Source organism: Canis lupus, chromosome 17 (genome assembly GCF_011100685.1).
Source record: "Canis lupus familiaris isolate Mischka breed German Shepherd chromosome 17, alternate assembly UU_Cfam_GSD_1.0, whole genome shotgun sequence".
In the NCBI taxonomy this organism is placed as follows: Eukaryota; Metazoa; Chordata; class Mammalia; order Carnivora; family Canidae; genus Canis; species Canis lupus.
In genome coordinates, this window is record NC_049238.1 from 63,290,624 (window position 1) to 63,303,895 (window position 13,272).

The window sequence follows — 13,272 nt, forward strand, 5'->3', positions numbered from 1 at the left end:
GTGAGCTGAAAACACAATACTGCTGTCGATGCCAATGAAATCAGAATCTCTGAGGGTGTTAAGAATCACTGGGTTAAGGAGAGGTTGCCAGGAGCATGAAGTTTGCGTGGGCCACTAACAACAATGAATGAGGTTATGTGAAAACCAAAGGTTTAACTGAGCCAGTCCTCTGAACCTCTGACACCTGAATGCAAAGATGGCTATTCATTGACATTTTCGCTGTTCCAGTAGTCCTGTTTTATTTACATTTGGTGGTCTGTGTAGCCCTAGGGAAGGTGACTCCTTTCCTGACTACTGAGGTCTCAAGCAAGTAGACTCTGAAAGCTAAGGTAATCGTTGCATTTTATCCACTTCCACTAGGATTGCTCTGCATGTGACCAAAGCTGTTGTAATCAGGGTGACCCTTGGACAACGACAAAGAAGCTCTCTTTGCTGTTGAGTGTGAATAAGAAAGCAGGTAGCCCTGGGAGCTGCGTTTAGCCATCCTGGGAGCCCACAGTCAGCTTTAGTAAGAAAACAGCAGAGAAGAAGGACAGGCATTGTTTTTGCTGCTAGACTCAGCCTCACCTAAATCAGCTGCCTCTGGACTTTCTAATATCATGAGCGGACACATTCCTTACGCAACTTGATTTTTCTGTTAGTTGCAACTAACAGCATTCCAACAGGGTACTCTCCCTACGTGGGTAAAAATAACACCAGGCAAGCGAATGTACCTGGTGTTTCTTTCTGTTTCACAGGGGAAACAGCAAGTATTTTGCTTGAGGCACTTCCTGCCCCTTCTAGAACCAACAGCCTGAGCAAAAGCAAATAAACAATAAACAAACCCAGCAATAACTCCTCTTCTTTCAAAGTCATAACCAGTTTGAGCTTAGCGTCTCTTGAATTTGTGGCAAAGGTCTTAGGTTCTCCTTGTTGACTTGTTGAGGTGAGGTAACCCGCATCTCTGCCACAGCTCTGACCCTGTTCCTCTGCTCACCCACTTCCTGTGACACCTCTACTCCCATCAAGGCCTCTCGAAGCTGCCTCCATACTCACCTCCCACTGTACCACCATCTTGTTTCAAACCACTTGCTTTTCTCCAAATCTCATATGCTTTCTTTTTTTTTAATTTATTGTTTTTTTTTTAATTTTTACTTATTTATGATAGTCACAGAGAGAGAGAGAGAGAGAGGCAGAGACACAGGCAGAGGGAGAAGCAGGCTCCATGCACCGGGAGCCCGACGTGGGATTTGATCCCGGGTCTCCAGGATCGCGCCCTGGGCCAAAGGCAGGCGCCAAACCGCTGCACCACCCAGGGATCCCTTTTTTTTTTTATTTAAATTCAACTAGCCAACATATAGTAAGTACATCATTAGCTTCAGATGTCTCATATGCTTTCACGTTTCATCTTCCAGTGCCTTTTGTATATGCAGCTTCCTCTTTGTCTGCCATACTCCTTCCCCCTTCTCTCCATAGCAGATCCCACCTATCCTTCAAGGTCCAACTTCAATGCCACTTCGATTTTCCCCGAGGCAGGGCAGGGGGCCTTCCTTAGTCCTTTCGTAGTACCACGGACACACTCTTGTTATAGTGCTTATCACATGACACATTCAATGTGTCCCCCACCAGATTCAAGAGCAGGGGCTGTTATCTTTTTCATCTCAGTATCCCTAGAGAGGCAATGTAAAGTGATAGTTAAGTACCCTGGTTCTGGAGGAAGGCTGCCTAGATTAAAATCCTAGCTCTACCCCTCATTAGCTCTATTACCTTGATGAAGATATCTAACGCCTCCCAGCTTCAACGTCCTGAACCATAAAATGAGGATTAAATATAACATCCATGTCATAGATGGCTGTCAGGGTTAAAGAGGATACTGCAGTTAAAGTCCTCCAGTAGAACGCTTTGCACAGGTTAGCTGTGACGGTGATGATTATAACTGCCAGCAAAGACAACTAGTACCCTCTCTGGTGCCTTGCATGTTCCAGGTACTAAGTACACGTCATTAAAACTGAACAATAACCAGATTTCTCAAACTAAAGACCTCTAATTTGATCCCAGAGAGGCAGAATGCCACTCTCTGGTTACTGCTGAGTCCCAAAGACTTTGACCCCAAGGGAAAAAGGCTGTGAGGAAAGCTTTGAGAGAGCTTACAGCTCAGCCTTGAGGCTCTCAGTAACTAGGCCACCTCTGTGCAGCTTCATAAAGCAGCCTTTTCTGTTCTCTATGCAAGCATTTTGAAAATTTTTTCCAAATCCATTAATTTCTGGGCTCAAGACAGCCAGGACTTTTTGTCTTCGTGAATAATTAAGTAGTAAACAGCACAACAGGAACTCTTTGTTTGTGTAGCTTCTTCCACACAATATAATTATTCTGAGAACCATCGTATTATTGTGTGTCTCCACATTTCATTCCTTTTGCCTGCTGAGCAATACTCCATGGTGTGGATGTACCTCATTATGTTTATCCATCTGTTACTGTTGGACATTGGAGCCATTTCCAGTTTTTATCTTTAATAAATAAAACTGCTCTGAATGCTTGCATCTATGTCTGTGAAGACATACAACCCAGTCCAATTTGAATAACGGTTAAAAGAACAACAGCTATGAGCCACTGAGGAGGGGATGTGGGTAGGATGATAGCAGTAACGTGAGCTGTTTCTTTTTAGTATGTGTAGCTAACATTTTTATAAGATCTTAAATATCAAACTCTCCAAATATTTACAAACAGGAATCATTGGGTTAATTGCACACTTAGATTTACCAGTCCAAATTCCCACCTAGTGTAGACCCAACTCAAATGGCATCACGTCTGGCAGGAATCCAGAGAGAATCGCTAGCTATCAGAACACATTTTGCAAGAAACTGAAACACTGGCAAGAATTCCCTGAGGAAAGAAACTGGTCTCTGCCATATTCCAGCACCCACAACCTGGACACACACACACACACACACTTTTTTTTTTTAAGTAGCTCATTCCATTTTTGGAAAGTTCTAATGATTACACAGTTTTTCTTTATTGTGTAGCAGATATTGATCATCCTTTTTGCTCTAATCATGCTCTCTGGAGCCACACTTTCCACAATAAACTAAGAGTATTTGAAAATACAAACCCACACTCTTTAACCATTTCTGTAAAGGCACAGTTTAACTTGGGACCATATTGACATGGTGATTCTTCTGAAAAATAGCATGTGTAGTAGCTAAGCATAAGGGTGGGGAAGTCAGCCAGACTATGTTCAAGTCCTAATTACAGCTATATGATTTGGGCAAATGCTTAATCTTGTTATGCCCTAGTTTCCCTATTTGTGAAATGAGGATAGTAATAGATATCACACAAGACTATTGCAAGAACAAACAAAAAAATGTGTACCAAAGCCTCTTGCACAATGTTATTATCACTGAATATCTCCCAGTTTTTTAAAGGATCCTGCTAAAGAATGGTATACCAAACCATATACAGAGCTCCAGGTGTGGCTACCCAGGGAAGAGTTCTTAATTTTTTGTTTTGGTTGGTTGGTTGGTTGGTTTTTCACAGTTATACTGAAAATAATGAAGACCACCCTGCCACCCCACCATTTTTCATAAGACTTTCTTTCAAGCCATTATCCAAAAACTCATACCTGTTCGATCTAGTCCTAGACTTAACTGGAGGATCAATAATATTCTTGTTGGTTTGAGTAATTATTCCAAAATAACAAGGTCATTTTGAATCCTGACTCTGTTATCTAATACATTAAATATTGTTCCCAAATTTGTCATCTGAAAATTTAATGAATATGCTTTCTTAAGTCTTGATAAAAACATCATGTGAGGGGCCCCTGGGTGGCTCAGTGGTTGAGCATTTGCCTTTGGCTCAGGTCATGATCCCAGGGTCCTGGGATGGAGTCCTGCATCAGGCTCCCCACGGGGAGCTTGCTTCTCTCTCTGCCTGTCTCTGCCTCTCTCTCTGTCTCTCATGAATAAATAAATAACATCTTTAAAAAAAAAAAACCCACCATGCAGGACAGAATCAAAGGTCTTGAATCAGTTCGCACTGACATGAGCAATTTAACCCATGTAACCCAGCAAATCATATTAGAATCTTGTCACATTTTTCATCATTTCCATAATGACATCAACAGACTCTATAAATTTCTTGCTAAAATCAAGATCGAGTGGAACTCTTACATCTCCCTAATTTACATATCTGATAATTTTATCGTAAAATAAAATATAGATAACTTGACAAAAAATATCCCTAGAAAACTCAAACTCATTCCAACTGTCAACAACATTATTTATTTATCAATTATTTAATACGCTATTCTGGGTTTTTTTCCCTGTGAACAACATCCTACTTCCTGGTATTAGGTTCTGAAATCTGCCCTTCTCTTATTTATGAAATTTATGATGTTTTCCAGCCTCTTGACACTCTTTTATTTTCACCACAACTTCTCAAGAATATTTAAAGTTAAGATGTGTATAACTTTAGGCTCAAAGATAGAAAAGTGCTGGTAGATCCATGATCCCATCCACAAGTCATTTTACTACTATAGAACATAACTCTCTGGGCCCAGAGACTGGAGTGAGGGTGTCCTATCTTTCTATAATTTATTTTAAGTAGGCTTTATGCACAAACTGGGGCTTGAACTCACAATCCCAAGATCAAGGGTAACGCAGCACTCTACCAACTGAGCCAACCCAGGACCCCTTGGAAGGCATTTTTATAAAGTTTATTTACCATCTCCTTATTCTCTCTAAATCCAATTTCTTCCTAGCATTTTTCTTAGTCCTTTCACTTGCTGTGTTTTTACACTTGCTATGCTAATCCCTTTTTACTTTGAAGTGATCAGAGTTTTGACCTCAGTGTTCCTTTAGTTTGCAAAAGAAAAATAGAAAATAAACAAATAAATAAAAATCAGTCCTGGCCTACAGTTCTTCTTGTTATATCTCTCCGTTAATTATAAACTTGATAACTTAAATTTAATTCATTGAGTATTTGATATATAACTTTTTAATTACTGGAATTTAAATAAATAATAGCATGTTAATATCTAGTGATATTTCAAAATATATTAACCATGAATGACTATAAGCAAATTACCCTCTTTGCCTCTTGTTTCTTCATTCATAAAAATGGAATAATAACCCTCATGCACTGTTGGTAGAAATGTAAATTGATTCATCCATTATGGAAGACAGTATAAATGTTCCTCAAAAAATTAAGAGTAGGGGGATCCCTGGGTGGCTGAGCGGTTTAGAGCCTGCCTTTGGCCCAGGGCCTGATCCTGGAGACCAGGGATCGAGTCCCACATCAGGCTCCCTTCATGGAGCCTGCTTCTCCCTCTGCCTGTGTCTCTGCCTCTCTCTCTCTCTCTCTGTCTCTCAGGAATAAATAAATAAAATCTTAAAAAAAATCATAAAAAAAAATTAAGAGTAAGAATACCACACAATCCAGTAATCCCACTTCTGGGTACTTACCTGAAGGAAACAAAAATATTACTGCAAAAAGATAGATATGCTGCTATGCTTATTGCAGCATTATTTACAATAGTCAAGATGTGGAAGCAATCCAAGTGTTCATCAATAGATGAATGAATAAAGAAGATGTGATATACAAAAGTGGACACATAGATCATGTCACAGATTAGAGAGCCTAGAAATAAACCCATGATTATATGGTCAATTAATTTACAACAAAGGAGGCAAAGAGTATACAATGGGAAAAAGTCTCTTCAACAAATGATGTTGAGAAAACCCATCAGCTACATGGAAAAGAATGAAACTGGACTACTTGCTTACACTATATCCAAAAATAAACTCAAAATGGATTGAAGACTAAATGTGAGACCGAAACTATTAAATGCCTAGAAGAAAAAATAAGTAAATAAAATAACTAAAAATTAAATTCCTAGAAAAAAGCACAGACAGTAATCTCTTATCATCAGCCACAGAAACATTTTTCTAGGGACCCCTGGCGGCTTAGTGGTTAAGCATCTGCCTTCGGCTCAGGGCCTGATCTGAGGATCATGGGATCAAGTCCCACATCAAGGTTCCTGCATGGAGCCTGTTCTCCCTCTGCCTATGTCTCTGCCTCTCTCTCTCTCTCTCTTTCTGTGTTTCTCATGAATAAACAAATAAAATCTTTAAAAAAATTTTTTTTTCTAGATATGCTTCCCTTGGCAAGGGAAACAAAAGCAAAATAAACTATTGGGACTATATAGCAAAAGAAACCATCAACAAAACAAAAAGGCAATCTACCAAATGGGAGAATATATTTGCTAATGATATATCAGATAAAGGGTTAATATCCAAAATAATAAAGAAGTCAACACCAAAAAACCAAATAATCCAGCTAAAAACAGGCAGAATACATGAACAGACATTTCTCCAAAGAAGACAGACAGATGGCCAACAGACACAGGAAAAGATGCTCAACATCACTCATCATAAGAGAAATGCAAATCAAAACCACAGTGAGACAATACCTCACACCTATCAGAATGGTTAAAAATCAAAAACACAAGGAAGAAATCTTGGCAAAGATAAAGAGAAGAAGGAACCCTTGTGCACTGTTGGTGAGAATGCAAGCTGGTGGACGTTCCCCCCAGAATTGAAAATAAAATTACCATATGATGCAGTAATTCCACTACTGGGTGTTTACCCAAAGAAAATGAAAACACTAATTAGAAAAGATATATGCTATGCTTACTGCAACATTATTTACAATAGCCAAGATATGGAAGCAGCCCAAGTATCCATCCAGAGATGGATGGATAAAGAAGATGTGGTGTGTGGGTGTGTATAGATATGTAGATATACAATGGAGTATTACTCAGGCACAAAAAAAAGAACACAATCTTGCCATTTGCATCAACATGGATGGATCTAGAGGGTATTATGCTAAGTGAAATAAAGTCAGTCAGAGAGACAAATACCATATGATTTCACTTATATGTAGAATCTAAAAAACAAAACAAATGAGCAAACAAAACAGAAACAGACTTATCAATACAAAGAACAAGCTACTGATTGTGAAAGGGGAGCGGGGTAGTGGTGGACTAAATAGGTGAAGGGGGTTAAAAGGTATGAATTTCCAGTTATATAATAAGTAAGTCACAGAGATGAAAAGCAGAGTATAGAGAACACAGTCAATAATGTTGTAAGACGGTTGTATGGTGACAGATGGTGACACCTATCATGGAGAACATTTTGTAATGTCTATAAATGTCAAGTCACTATGTTGTAACCTGAAACTAATATATCATATGTCGACTATGCTTCAATTTAAATAAAAGAGCAATTATAGTACCAACTTCCTAAGGTTATTATGAGGGTTAAAGAAATTTGTCTATGTAAAGTTCTTACAATAGTATATGGTACACAGCAAGTATTATGTGCTGTTTTATTAATTGTAGGCCCAAAGCACCTGTGTGTATAACAGACTTTACTGAAGATGTGGGGATGGGAAGGGATTTACATTACAGAAACGCGACACAAACTGAATTTGGTCATCCTTTCTTCCCCAAAGCCTCCTTGCCTATTTAATTTTCAGGCTATCCCTTCCTTTGACTTCCCAGAAACTCTGTTCCCCCTCACCCTATCATACAGAACACCTGACCTCTTCATCCCCTACTCAACCTCAACCCTTCTCTGCAAACTGTACTCAGCTAACCTGCAAGCATTTTCCCCAGAGTCAACCCCTCAGAGCCACTTAGAAATCTTTTTCTTTCTCCTTCCTCAATACCCCCTGTGAGAATCGGACCAAGAGAAAGATTTCTTTCGTACGGTTATTTCCGTACATTTCATCACCTCTCTTAGCAAGAAGCAGCAGCAACAATCAATTCTTGTTTTAAACAGTCTTAACAGCAATTTTGATTCTTGAAACTTAGAAATTTCAAATGCATAATTTAAACATATTTGAAAATACACATTTTAAACATATTTAAATATGTTTTATTATCTTCCTTAATATTAAATTTCATCAGTGCGTTGCCTAGTTCTTGATATTTTATGACTGATGTCCATGAAAAGTGAGATTTGAATGCTAAGTGGGACTTCTTAATTCTAAGAAAGAAATCAGGAAGGATGTAGTTGGGTCATTCGTGCACAAATATAGCACTGATTCTGCCCAGGAAGGGAAGGAAGTAAAGTAGAACTTGAGGCTGCTTTCTCAACCTCAGGGAACACCAAGGACAGATAACATCATCTCCTCCCCCACTCTGAGTTACCAATTGCTGCTGTTTCTCCTCCCAAGCAAGGATCTTGCCAGACCTACAGAAGCTCCCTGTTCCTGGACAATACAGGGGTGGATGGGTGTGTGGGGCACCTGGCTGGCTCAGTCAGTAAAGCATGTGACTCTTGACCTCAGCGTCGTGAGCTCAAGCCCCACACTGGGCACAGGGATTACCTTAAAAAATAATCATAAAAATAAATAAATAAAGACAGTTGGAGGTTCAAGTGATGAATGAAAAATTAAAAGGTAAGACTATATTTATACCCCAAACCACAAAGCATGTCATACCAGTTATGCCTGACTACGCAAGCAAGTGTCCTAAGACTTCATTAGCTTAAGACTACAGAAATCAGGTCACATTTCTTCAACATACACATATATTTTTTAAGATTTTATTTATGCATGAGAGATACAGAGAAAGAAGCAGAGACACAGGCAGAGGGAGAAGCAGGCTCCCTGCCGGGAGCTCGATGCAGGACTCGATCCCAGGACTCCGGCATGACCTAAGCCAAAGCCAGATGCTCAACCACCGAGCCACCCAGGCATCCCTTCAACATACACATTTCAATGACTTCAAGTTGTATTCTCCGAAACATGAGAAGGTGATTCTCATTGTAAGTCTCATTGGATTCCTCCTTTTCCTTGTTTGTGGAAGAAAGTCAACATGACCCTGGCATTTGTAGGTTTTCTCCCCAAGTACATTTGCCACCACTGGTGCTTCTGCATGGCCCAGAGGCCACCTAACGCCATCTGGGGACAGGCTCCTCCCCAGTACTATTGTTGCTTTCCCCCAGCTGTCTTCCCAACTTGGACAGACTCCATCCTTCCCTCCCCAAAGTACAGCTAGGACCAGCAAGCAGGTGTCAAAAAAAGCCTGCCAGACACCTTGAGGATGGCAGAAGGAATGACACTGAAATGGATGGAAATTTAAACTGGCAGAGACGTATCACTGCTCCTTGAATTTGTTAGTCTATTCCATCCCTCCACCGGAGCTGGCTCCATGAGATACATACATCACACAGTCTCCCATGCTTAACAAAGGGCCTCATACTTAATGTTCTGCTGCTGCCATCTTGACATTCTTCATTTTCGAACAAGAAGCCCTCCATTTTCATTTTGCATTGAGTCCAGCCAATTATGTAGCTACTCACACCCTCTTTTTTTTTTAATTGAGATACAATCAACATGTAATATGATTTTGGTTTCAGGTGTATGACATAATTATTTGATATTTGTATATATTGCAAAATGATCATCACAATAGGTCTAATTAACATCTCTCACCATACCCTGTCACAATCACACCCTCCATTAAATACAATTCTCCTTATCCCCAGGCCTGCCTGTGTTTGCAGCCAAGGTATCTATGATTTTGTCCCTTTTTCTTGGAGTTATAATCCAACTTCAGGCACAAAATTCACCAGGGATGCAATTCTGCTCACAATGAAGGCAATCAAGTAGGTTAGTTATGAGAGATGAAATTGTCTTTCAATTATCATAATCACAAGGCCGTATAAAGGTGCTCTGATTTTTAAAAAACATTTTTAATTATTAAGTGTAGTTGACATATAATACTATATTAGTATTATACTAATGTGTATAACATACACATTAGTACACATACACATGTGTACAACATACTAATTCAACATTTATATACGTTAGGATCTGATCACACTAAATCTAGCTACCATCTATCATCATATAACGTTTTTACATATTAACTGTATTCCCTGTGCTGTACATTGTATCTTCAGGTCTTATTTGTTTTATACCTATAAGTAAGGGTGCTCTGATCTTATTTTATTTTTAAAAGATTTTGTTTATTTATTTGAGAGAAAAAATCATAAGCAGGGTGATGGGTGGAGGGAGAGGAAGAGCTCCCAAGCAGACTCTGCGCTGAGTGTGACGCCGGATGTGGGGCTCAATCTCATGACCCTGAGATCATGACCTGAGCCAAAACCAAGAGGCAGACACAACCAGCTGAGCCACTCAGGCACCCCAAAGGTGCTTTGATTTTATTTTATTTATTTTTTTTTTTGGTGCTTTGATTTTAATACAAATACAGAACAGACATATATCTGCAGTCATATATGTAAAATTATCTAAGTGTGGTTATGTAAAGATCCAGATATTTGGTTCCATGTAGACCAAAAATCAAGCAAACAACCATATTTTTATCTAAAGATACCTGTTTTGGGCAGCCCCAGTGGCACAGCGGTTTAGCACCGCCTGCAGCCCACGGCGTGATCCTGGAGACCAGGGATCGAGTCCCACATCAGGCTCCCTGCATGGAGCCTGCTTCTCCCTCTGCCTGTGTCTCTGCCTCTCTCTCTCACTCTGTATCTCTCATGAGTAAATAAAATAAAATCTTTAGAAAAATAAAAATTAAAAAAAAATGATACCTGTTTTGGTTAAGGGGCTTGGCATCACATAGAAAGACTCATTCTGTACATGAGGATGTTTGGGGGAGAGGCTAGAATATTTCATGACACCGGAACATTCTGAAAACATTAACTGCTGCTCTCATCCCCTCCCAGTTACACTGCTATCTCCACCTCCTTCTCTCCATCTCCCCAATTTCCCACCTTCTCCTTACTTCCCTTCCTCGACTCCATCCTAGCGTCTTTAGGGTAGTGTAAGTAATTTTACAGACCTGACCCCAGTATCTCCCCAGCGGGAGTCGTACTACATTCTGCAGAGGTCCTGGGGGCGGTGGGTAGAGGGTGAAGAGGTGAAGAGGTGACAGTGGCCAGCCCCAGTCAGAGCTGAGAAGGGGCAAAAGCAAGAACCAGGAGGAAATGGGTCACTGCCCCCTGGTTGGCAGGAGCAACTGCTGTGTCTGGGCTTTTATCCCGGGAATGAATCTTTGCTCTCTTCACCGGTGACCCACATGAACCATAATTCCCAACAGCAATAAAGTGGGGCAGTAAAGAAGGGCTGACACTCCAGAACTGCGGAGTGAGAGCTCCCTGGCAAGAGAGTAAAGACGGAAAGACATGGTGCTTTCACCGAGACAAAGGACACAACTCTTTTTCAGAAGATGAGATTTTTAAAAAGTCTGAGCCTTAACGAACCCACCCCTAGATGCCTCCATACCAAAAATTTCTCTCTTTTTTTTTTTGTATTCCTCTGATTTTAAACACCCCTTCGTTTCAAGGTGAGGTCAGGGTGAGGAAGAAGGGGTAAAGTGACAGCAGAGCCAAATCAAGCTGGGAGCTTGGAATCATGGGAGCTGCTGGAGAGCTTGGCAGAACCCCACTGTTTGTTGGATGGATCCTGGAAACACCCACTGATTTGGCTACTTCTTCCTTCCCTGCAAACAAGATCGTAACAAGACTCTCCTAGTTTGGAGTGGTGACATTGTGACCTCTTGGCCTTAGTCACGTCCTCTCTCCCACCCCAGCCTGAGACTGCCCCTCTCCTTGGCAGTTCCAGAGCCGCAGAGTGTTATTTATCAGCAGGCAGCAGAGGGCGATCTGGCCCCGGAGAATGACCGGGTCAACTCCGACCCTGGGCCCCGATTGCTAATGACTTGCAGCTCCATCAACATAAAGCTAACTCCTCACAAAGGAACATTGTCACTAGCATTTTCCTTTTCATCCTTGAAAGCTCCACTGCCTGAGCTAACGCCTTGCCCCTCCCTCCTGCCTTCATTCTCGCTCTCTTTCCTCTCCCAACCTCTTGGAAGTAGCAGGAAATGAACAAGGTCCACAGTGGAGAAAAACAAATCCCAGAGCCCTACCAAGGGAAACTACTGGAAAACGACCAAGTGGCATTAGCAGCTGCAGGAGCTGTAGATGGCCCTGTGTGTGTTGTGTGTGTGTGCAGTTTCATATACATAAAAATGACCTTGATAGATTGTTAAAAACAGTTTCCTGGGCCTCACCCAGAGTTCTGATTTAGGAGCCCTGGAGTGTGGCCCAAGAATTTGCATTCTTAACACTTCCAAGATATTTTAATGCTGTCAGCAGTGGACCATGTTTTCAGGAGCCCTGCTGTACACCAAATGCAGTGAATACTGTTATAGATCTGGGTTAGGGGCTTGCTTGTATAAAATCCTGTTAGGAAAATTCCCCCTAGAATAGCAAGTCCAGATCCTTCTAAATCTGGGCCAGGAGATCTCACAGATCAGCCTACTGCTGTTACCTCCCCTTGGAAAAGGAGCAGACAATATATCAACCAGAGCATTGTTTGGATGGGGCTGAGTTCAGATAATAAGCTGGTTCTCCATTGACTGTTTCTTTCATCCCAACTGGCAGGAGAAGCACAGTAGGCCCCTCCTTTACCCCTGGGCGGGAGATGGAGACTATCTACAGAACCCGGCTGTGTGTAACAGCTTGTATCCAGAGGTCTGGGTCCCCTGCTCAGCATCCTCCAGACTCCAGAACCTCTAGGTCACAGGCCCCTGTGGCATGAGCTGGTTATCCCCAAGAGAGGCGGGTATCCAAAGTCCAGCAATTGAAGGAGAGCCACTTATTTCTGTTTATGCACCAGAACATAACAAGATGGAGAAAAGTATCAATGAACACTTCTCATCCTCTGCTTATCCCGATTTATGACATAGGCCAAAACCAGTGCTTTTACCATCCTTTTCCCTCTCGAAGTTGGTCCAAATGGCACACCATTCAAATTGACAAACATCCTTTGAGCACCTGTTCCGCCCATGCCCCATGTCAGACACTAAGATGTGTTAGTCTCTGATAAAGCTAGACCTTGTTCTCGAGAAGCCCACAGTTTACCTGGAGACAAAGACTAACACATGTGTAAGAAATACATACCAAGATAGTGAGTGCATGGAGGTAGCAAAAATCTCCCAAGGCCTCTGGAGAAAAGAGAAGGCGTCCTGAAGGGAGGGGTTACACCAACATTTGAAGGGTGAGTAGGAGTTCACTAAAATGAGACAAAGGGGAAGGCCAAGAAAAGAAGCCATTTGAGTCTTTGGTGTAAGAAAATTGGGGTAATGCTGAAATATAAAGTGCAATCTGGGGTCAGGGGCCCCTTTCACAGCTGGCCTTCAGCTGGCTTAGGGCATTTATCACCACTCCAGAACCAAAAGGGAGACCAAATGGGATGATA

The 13,272-nt window shown here is 41.2% G+C and overlaps 1 protein-coding gene and 1 long non-coding RNA gene across 31 annotated transcripts in view; both read right to left on the reverse strand.

Moving 5' to 3' along the window:
• Nucleotides 1–13,272, reverse strand: part of LRIG2 (leucine rich repeats and immunoglobulin like domains 2) — a 153,660-nt gene that overhangs the window by 76,337 nt on the left and 64,051 nt on the right. For 29 of the 30 annotated variants that reach the window (XM_038562311.1, XM_038562322.1, XM_038562321.1 and 26 more), the window contains one exon: nt 12,975–13,086. The exons of the other annotated variant lie outside the window; for it this stretch is intronic. In XM_038562311.1, coding sequence (XP_038418239.1) covers nt 12,975–13,086 — 112 coding nt within the window. The remainder of the gene's footprint in view (nt 1–12,974; nt 13,087–13,272) is intronic. 30 annotated transcript variants of the gene reach the window in all.
• On the reverse strand, nt 1,315–3,900 carry LOC119877184. The gene is made up of 2 exons (XR_005372794.1): nt 1,747–3,900; nt 1,315–1,649 (listed from the first exon to the last, which is right to left on the reverse strand). It is a non-coding gene; the product is annotated as an uncharacterized LOC119877184 (long non-coding RNA).